General features: G+C 48.1%; 1 protein-coding gene across 1 annotated transcript; it reads right to left on the bottom strand.

The window, feature by feature from the left end:
* Positions 1-2,579: 2,579 nt before the first annotated feature.
* WFIKKN2 (WAP, follistatin/kazal, immunoglobulin, kunitz and netrin domain containing 2) lies at positions 2,580-8,241 on the bottom strand. Its single transcript, XM_065852597.2, has 2 exons — positions 7,533-8,241; positions 2,580-5,352 (listed from the first exon to the last, which is right to left on the bottom strand). The coding sequence occupies exons 1-2, from the start codon at positions 7,731-7,733 to the stop codon at positions 3,841-3,843; spliced, it is 1,713 nt and encodes a 570-aa protein (XP_065708669.2). The 5' UTR covers positions 7,734-8,241; the 3' UTR covers positions 2,580-3,840.
* Positions 8,242-8,818: the final 577 nt, after the last annotated feature.

Genomic DNA, 8,818 nt, shown 5'->3' with positions numbered 1-8,818 from the left:
CAGCTCCATCTGCTGGATGGTTTCCATTGAGCTCTAGCCGCAGGGTTTGCAGATTCACGTGTTGCACTTTTCATCTTCACTCGGGACTGGGAGGTGGACACGCCGTGCTGGTGCCAGGGGCTCTGCGCTCTCCTCCTGCCTCCACACAAGTGTCCGTCACATCTGTCCCTGAGCCCTGGGGAGGTTCTGCAGGTCTCAGACCTGGCTAACGTGGGTCTGTTCCCTTGCTGCTTCCTGGACCGGTGTCTGTGGGAAATGCTACTTTGTTGGTGTCCGCATGCAGAGCAGAGCTTTGACAGTGGCTGGTGGCCATGGCTGGGTGGCTTTGGAGGTGACATCCTTCCTCCAGCTCTGCCTTGGAGCCTCAGACAGGCGCTCGTGCTCTTCCCAGCTCGCTGCTGTGCGAGAAGGGGAATCAAGCAGGCTTTTCCCTTGCTCTCTCTCCTTTCAAACATTTAATACGAACTTTAAATACTGGCATTTCCTTCCAGCTTTCAGACAGCCTTGAGAGATGCACCCCAGAGAGCAGGATGGAAAACTGAGTGCATGAGGAACATAAAAGGGATTTTCTGATCAGGAGCTGCATGCAAGTACCTATTAGCCCCGCAAAGGCTTTAACAACATCCTTTAGTGCCTGGCCCTGTGCGTAGGCTTTCCTCAGGCTGGCTGACTGGTAAAACTTGAATTTTAGGCTTCTTAAGGGTTTAATAAGGGGCTGAACTCAAATGCTAGCTTTGAGTGGAGAGCTAAATTCTTCAGGGTCAGAAGGTGGAGAGGCTCGGGGGCAGGGTCAGTCCCGTGCCACGCGGAGCTGCGGTGCGACCAGCATGGCCAGGGATGGTTTTCCCCTGCAAGCAGGTGAGGGGACAGCGGTGACACCACTCCTCGGGGCAGTTGGGGTGTCCTGTGCACCCCAGGGAGCTTGCAGCACAGCTTGTCACTCCCACTGGGGCTGGCCACGTCCAGTATTTGTCTTCTGTGGGTGACCTGTCACTGCAGGGCTGATTGTTGGCACCGAGCTGGTCTCAGCCAATGTACCCACCTGGCACTGCAGGAGCTGAGTAGATCAGCCTGATCCGTGGCAGAGAGGGAACCATGTCCCCATGCAGGGCTGGTGTGGGACAGCGGCTGGGCTTGATGCTCGTCCGTGTGTCCTGCAGAGCCATCCCGCAGACACCGTGGGGCTTGGGAGCAGCCCCGCTCCATAAGTTTGGGCAGGAGTTACACGAGCGTGGCCCCATTGTGCCTGGCAGCTGGGCTGGCCTGTTCCGTGTCCCCTTATACTGCTCTGCACTGGAAAACTGACCCAAAACAACCCCCAGGATCCCTCATGCAAGCAAGTCCTTGCACACCAGCACTGCATGCCTGATTAAGCCAGGAGACACGTTAAGGCCTTGCATGACCCTGGGTTGCAGATCACTTGTGCACTCGCTTTGCTTTCAGTGTGTGCCTCTTTCACAGGGCTTTCACCAGTAGAAGATGGCATTTTAGACCCCAGGCTTAAGCCCTGTAATGAGTTGGCTGGAAATGCAATGAATCGTGTGCTTTTTGCTCTCCGCTACATTTGCATCCCAGCTCTTCTGGAACAACCAGGTACATGTCTTCTGAGTCACTCCCACACTTGAAAAATCCTTTAACTTTTGGGAAAAAAAGAACCATATAAAGCCAGTCTTTACTAAACTTCCATCCTCCGATGCCTCAGTGTTAGAAGGTATGGCAAGAACAAGTCACTTCCTACGACTTGTTTGAAAAATGACAGATGAGCCATCAGAACAGCAGCAGTTGGCAGAGCCAGGGATGATCCAGCAGAAGCGCTGACTGTGGGGCCGGCATCTCCCAGCTCCAGAAAATGGTCCTCACAAGAACATACAGAAATGTTATAGACCTTTAATTGGAGTTTATCTAATATACATTTAGGAAAGGTGCAACAAAATAAAACAAGCAGGTATTTTCTTGGCCAGCAAGTCTGGTCCAGGCTCCTCTCCCTCCCACGCAGTTTCCTCTGAAATTATACAAGTAACCAGAAATTTAGATCCATTCCTGTTGCGCTTCAGATTTAGACCAAGCCCAGATCACTGGCAGAGGAGCCCAGTTCTCCACCGTGCTCTGGTCTCTGCCTGTGGCTGGTGCTGAACCCACAACTGGCCCCACATCCAACGCCGTTACCCTCGCCATTATTCTTCTTCCCTGCAACTGCAAAATACCCAACGTGTGCAGGGTTGGGAGCTTAGGAGGCTTGTAAGTCATGTTGCAGCCCAGCATCTCCCTATTTAATCTCCTCCTCCCAGCCCTTGTTGTTCCCAGCCCCAATGCACATCTGCAAGAGCAGCTGCATCCCAGCCCTGCAGCAAGTCCAGGGATGGCACCATGGGGTAATGCTCCCTGCGCCTTCCTTCCTTTCACCCAAATGCATCTTAACATCCACTCAGCCTTGAACTGGCCTTTTGAAAGCCCTGGGCTTTCAATTAATTACTATTAATTAATATCTCGCTGAACACATTGCACCAAGAGTGACGATCAGGCTCACCGTGCCACGCTCGCCCCTCTTCCCCGCAACAACAGCGTGAGCCGAGGCAGGATTTGTCCAGGATCAGCATTTTCTTTATTTAAGGATTTTTTACATAGGCAAATGTTACATTATTTTGGACACACAAATGATAAAATGATCAATCCTATGTGTCTGCACGTGCTCACACCCACAGCCCGTGCTGTCTTCCTTAGAGTTTTTATTCGTATGCTTATATACAGGGCCCTGGCAGAAAATGTTTTCCATGGTTTGAAAGAGTGCTCGAAAAGGGTAAAACTGAGAAATGCCTTTAAGGAACGTCCACTTTGTGTGTCTGGGTCTGTGCATTTTGGTTTCAGAAGCTTTGTGTCTCTGCCATATGATCTGTAGACTGTGCATTGCACTTTTCTACTTTGAATTTTGTTCTGACTCCTCTTACTTTACTTCCTCACCTACAAAACCAGAATTTCTGATTAAAATAAGCAATATGTTGTTGCATATGCTCAGGTGTAAAGGATTTTCTAAAGCAAGTCAACTGGCAGTACACTGCCACCCTTCTGCATTGGACTTTTTGTGATAGAAATATATTGATTAAACAAAAATAGGAACGTGCAATGGAATGAGGGTGTTTGCTGACCTTGTTCTGATGACAGAAAAGTCATTTCAGGGTGAGTCTGTGCTTTGAGCTTTTACAGGGACCTGTTGCCCTGGACATAGGATCAAGGGAGTTTTATCTCCAGTAAGAGTTGCAAGATAGGTAGTAGTTGCCATTTAAAAACGAGGTACATTCCAAAGAAAACTGCTAGGAAAATTTCAATCAAAAGAAGCAAATTCATAATGCATAGATTGGTTAAATGTGCACAATTGTAAATATAGACAATAATTTACAGGCTTTTATCTTGAAATATTAGTGCTGCTATAAGGAACCAAGAATGTGACTTACTTATAATGACTTACCATAGCATTTTCATACTGTAAAAGAGATAGATTAAGTTGATATTATATATTACTTAGCTGTGTACCAATTAGCTAAACAAATGCTACAAATTCCGTCATTTGTGATGGAAGCTACATAAAAATTGTGTAATTACCGCAGTGAGTCATCTAGTTAAATGGCACTCCTATATGGATGAACTGATTGCAATGCCAGATTAATAGCCTTTTGCTGCTGTTTTACGTGCTTGCCAGAGACCATACTACATTGTTGCTAAGCATCATTAATGGATTAAAATAAGGGTTTTGCATAATTCCTACAGTGTATCTTCAAACAGCTTGTTTAGTTTGTGCTCTAGCCTACTGCTTGTTAGCCCTACTTAACACACGAGTCTGGGAGGTTAATGCAATCCCAGGAACTCTTTCAAAAGCTCACAGGTTTTCTTGTGGATGACTTCGCGGAGCTTCCGCACGCGCCGGATGCTGGAGGTCCCCACAAAGCTGTCAGGCTGCAGGACAGCCATGCCGTTGTGGACGTCTCCCATGATGATGAGCTGGCCATCCACTGTGGTCATGTTGGGACATGGGCAGCTCCAGTCCATGTTCAAAAGCGTGATTTCTAGCGGTTCCTTCCCCAGGAATTTTAATCCCATTTTTTCATCTTTGAGAATCTCCTCCACTGTCACCAGGGCATGTCCCGAGTCTTGGTCTTCGGTCAGCTCCGTTATACGGCCCAGGATAACAAAGTCGCTTTTGCAGAAGCTCGTCACCAGCTTCTGGCGAGGTTTGCAAGCTTTGCAGTGCGTGTTCTTTGGGAACGGGCACATCTCTTCGCAGGCCTCCCGGCTCTCAAAGTTGTTCTCGTTGCCTCCACACCCACCATAAATGAAGGACTGGCACTGCTTGGTCAAGCTGTTATAGGCCCATCTGGGCTCGTAGGCTTTGCAGTGACCTTGGAGGGCTGGGAGGTTGCAGATGTTGATTGGGCCGTTCATGCACGTTAACATACAGTTCTCATAGGTCTCAAAGTGGTTGAGGTTGCTGTTACAGTTCCCATAGATGAAAGTAAAGCAGTTGTTTTTCTTCGCATCATAGTACCACCTGGTCTGCTCTTCCCCACAGTCTTCGCTGTCTGGTTGCTTCAGGCACTCGTCGGTTGGAAAATGTGTTTTGTTTTGGGAAGCTTCTTTGGATGTGGGTTCTCCTTTGATGACTGACAAAGGGAAATCAGCCCTGAGAAGGCCACCGCTGTTTTTGGCGGTGCACGTGTAGATGCCTGCATCTTGGAGCTGGGTGTTGTAGATGACTAGCTGGGCGATGTTGGTGACCACGACGTTCCCTCTGACGTGATTTGGCTTCATAATGACTTTGTCTTTCCCATCGACCTGCTTCTCCCACGTGATTTCTGGCTTGGGCCTCCCTGTAACATCACAGAGGAAGCTGACGGTCTCTCCCACGTAGACCGACTGATGGACGGGGTTGTTCACCAGAGCAGGCGGCAAGATATCAACAACCGTTGTCTCAGAATAGGCAGTAGTGGGGCGAGCTGTTGTTTCTGGTGGAATAGGGCTGGTGTTTGGCCAGGTAAGATGGTACCTACAGGTGACCACATTTAGTGTAATGCCTTTGATGCAAGCTTCTGCATCCATGTAGCACTTGTTGTAGTAGGTGAGGCCGTCGGAGGCGCAGGTGAAGCTCGGCTCCTTCTCACACCTGTCCTTGCACTTGCAGACGGGTTGTCCGTCCCAGATGTCACACTCTGATCCTTGCTGGATGCACATGAAGCGGTCACAAGTTGCTTCTTTGGGCATTCCCACCGGCCCTTTTTTCCCCTTGACGTCCATGTACCGAGCCGCCACGCAGCTCTTCGTTCCACAAACATTGGGGCAGCACTTCTCAAAGGTCTCACACTCCTGGGGGGAAAGAAATGACCCAATCATTACCAGGGACAGAGTAAAGTCCTTTTTAGATACCCAGAAAGCCCAAAAAATTTCAAGGCGTTCGCTATGGGGACCTGGTCTGCCACAGACACCTGTGATCTGAAACTCAGTGTCCCACCAGCGATGAGTAGAAACATCCCTCCAGCTTCTCCCGAGAGGTGTCTAAACACACCGGGCTTTCTGAAGTGCTTCAAGAGGACACTCTCAAGAAGGAAAATGTATTTCTATCTCTTAAACACTAACATCATCGTAAGTCTTTCCTAGAGTCACATGGACTTCTTGACTACCGAAGCAACAACCCCCCTTCTGCGCTCTCCAAAATGCCTGAGGACAAGCCCTGAGAAACAAGGGTGGATGGAAAGTCTTAGCATATGGCTGTAGGCAGTAATCCTTCTTATTTTCCACAGAAGTATGTAAAGTATTATTTGAATTCCCTGAGACTAACAGCCTACTCCTGGAGGTGGAACTGCCAAGGATTTGTAATTGTTCACATTGTAGAGGAAATAATAGAGTATCTCAAAAGTAAGGAAATTCTTGCTCCAAAAATAGTTTTTCTATGGTATTTAGAAAAACAAAACCAAACCAGCTCATTATGGCTTCTCTGTCCTATTTTAGTCCTACTTTCAAATGCAGCATCGCTCTTCTAGTGATTTATTACACTCTGTCTCAGCTACAGTCAGCTCTAAATTGTGGTTAATTTTAGCAGAATTTTCATCTTCTGTGCAGAAAAGATATTTGATATGTGTGGTCACAGCTGCTGTGTTATTCTGGATTACTTTAAGGGACCACGAGCACTGCTACCATGCAGACGACAGGGCACACTTCCACCCCGCGTTAAGCCTCCACAACCCCCCTGAAATCCAACGGCTTTCTCTCTAAGTGAGAACAAAATGTTTTTCAAGCTAACAAACTAAATCGCTTCCCCTGAGCCCAATATCCTTTCCTTATTGGGAAAAGGATGACCTAATAACATAACTCTTTCCCCATTTCCCGCGGCACATTATGAGGTTTCAGAAGCCAAGTTAGAGACCAGAACGGGGAACGGTTTCTGCTGGGGGTGAGGACCGCGGCGTTAGCAAAGCCAGTGGCACAGCCCTTGGCTGTTTGCAGGCCACTCGAGGTCCCAGAACCTTCTATCACAAGGCAAAAGTGAATATTTTTAGCCAGTGGCTTCTGGCTTTCAGTTTTTGACCAGTAAATTATTAAAACAGCTTCCTCTGCTGCTGCTGCTGGGGTTTTGCAACTGGTTTAATATTCATTGCTGCACACCTGGGAGGTGAAACAAAGGGGGCTTACGTGGAAATGGCAGAAGTAAAACCAGCACGTTCTTTCATGACACATGCGATCCATCTGAGCAAACCTCTTTGTCTACTTGGTGTCCAGCCTTTTTCTCTGTCCTCCCCCCTTCCCGCTTTCAGCGTTGCAGAAACAACCAGGCTACAGAACGTAAACCCAATGACTGTTTTCAGCGTGGTACGTGTTGCTGTCAGCCTGGTTTGGGCTGCAGGAGCTTTGCATGATGTAAGAGGCAGGACGAGCAGGTATTTTCGGCTGCCGGCTTGAGCTGGCGGTGCTGACAGGTTGAAAAACGAATTTGAGCGTTGTAAGCTAAGCACATTTTGAGCTGGGAGCATCACAGAGAACATCTGCCTGGCCATTTTCACCGTGCCCCTATTTTGCACTCCAAGCACGCTTTGTGTTTCAAGTTCAGCAAAGGCTGATGCTTCGTATGTTAAATCAAACGGTTTCATAAATGATTCCTCCCAGGAATATAGAGCACTGATGGTGGCCCCCACCAACAAAGAACATGGTGACACTGCTAATATACCGTGGATTGGCCCCAAGGCATGCTGAGTTCTGGAGTATCAAATTTGGACTTTTCTTTTGACAAGAAAGCAGGGAAAGCGATCAAACAGAGCGAGTGCTGTACCCACATTGCCATAAGTGGCAGCTGCCACACACCTCCCCGCTTAGCTGATAACTCATCAAATCTTTTCTATTTTCTATAGGTCATTGGTCAATTAAATACGTGTGCTGTCTGCACCAAGTCCTGTGTGGCGCCGGTACCTTTCTATCCGGTATAGAAATAGGCTGCGGCGCAAACAAGCCCACCAACAAAGCCCATCAGAGAGAGAAAAACGTCCGTCACTCACCAGATCGGCTTCGCACTCCCTCTTGCAAGTGCTCTGCGCATCTACCCACAGGTTGGGGTTCATGTCGTTGGGGCAGATCCCAGCGTGCGAGTAGCGGATGGGAGGCAGAGCTCTTCCTTGCAGAGAGACCTCCAGGAGCAAGAGGACACTGCTCTTCCCCAGCAAGATCCACATCCACCGGGTGAACAGCACCAACAACATCTCAGAACTTCTCCTGGTCAATGGCAGGGACCGAGCTGGAGGTAGTTCTTGCTTGCTTGGGGCTGCTTTTTGTTTGTTTGTTTGTTTGGTGAGCCTTAAATTTTTGAGGAACCCAAATGCACCTGACTTCTGTAAAAACTTCAGCGAGCTCCTCTGCTGCCTCTGTTGATAGCACAGTTTGGTCTGGACCTCATTGGATTAAAGGTCCTAGGAAGTTACCCCCTTATTTTAAAAGAAATGCTAATAGTCTGAGCAGTTAGCTCTATTTATACCCTGCCTCTGTTAACAAGTCAGAAAAAGTAAACTTGATTTCTTTGACAGGCACACGCTTCCTATGTCCTGGTGGCAGTCAGACAGATTTGTTGCAAGAAAAAAAAGCTGGAAAGAGTTTAAAAGGCTGGAACTGGCACGGTGGGACCCCTGCATGTTTCTGAATGCAGGGAGGCCTTCTTAACCCCTTTAGACCTAAAGTACTTCCCTATGCTAAGAATGGCATTTACTTCTGAAAGAGTGCTTGTCTAACTCACCCGCACCCGCGGTCAGGGGATTTCCCCACGGCAAGGGGCTACACAATCACTTGCTAAAAGGAACGAGTAATAGGATTGAAGCAATTAAAGCTAGAATATCATATTTTAACAAAGGAAGTAGCGAATAAATGATTTATTTAAAGTTAGGGTAGACAAAGCAGTATGTCTTCAAAACTTCTCCTGGGCTTTCTCCAGGCTTTTTTCTTTCTCTGCTGGGGAGATTTCCAGGATGTTGGGTTTAACGCTGCCCTCAAGCCCCACCAGCAAATGTTAAAAGTGTCCCTGAATTCCTGCACATTTCCCGCTGTACAGTGCATTGCTGACCCCTTTAACAGCGCCAACAAAAAAATAGTAGAAGTTCAACTCTATGGAAACCTGCATAAAGGAATGTACAGCATTTTTGCATTGGGGGGGCAGGGGAGAAATGCAGTCAAGCTGAGTTCCTCGTTCCCTGCTTGTTACAGCAAAGGGCTGATCCTGCTCGTGCTGAACATGTGCCAAAATCCAGAGACCAGCAGCAGGACTCAGAGCTGCTCAGCACCTTCCAGGATTAGAGCC

The sequence above is a fragment of the Patagioenas fasciata genome, chromosome 18 (genome assembly GCF_037038585.1).
Source record: "Patagioenas fasciata isolate bPatFas1 chromosome 18, bPatFas1.hap1, whole genome shotgun sequence".
In the NCBI taxonomy this organism is placed as follows: Eukaryota; Metazoa; Chordata; class Aves; order Columbiformes; family Columbidae; genus Patagioenas; species Patagioenas fasciata.
This window is presented reverse-complemented; position numbering and strand designations above follow the sequence as displayed.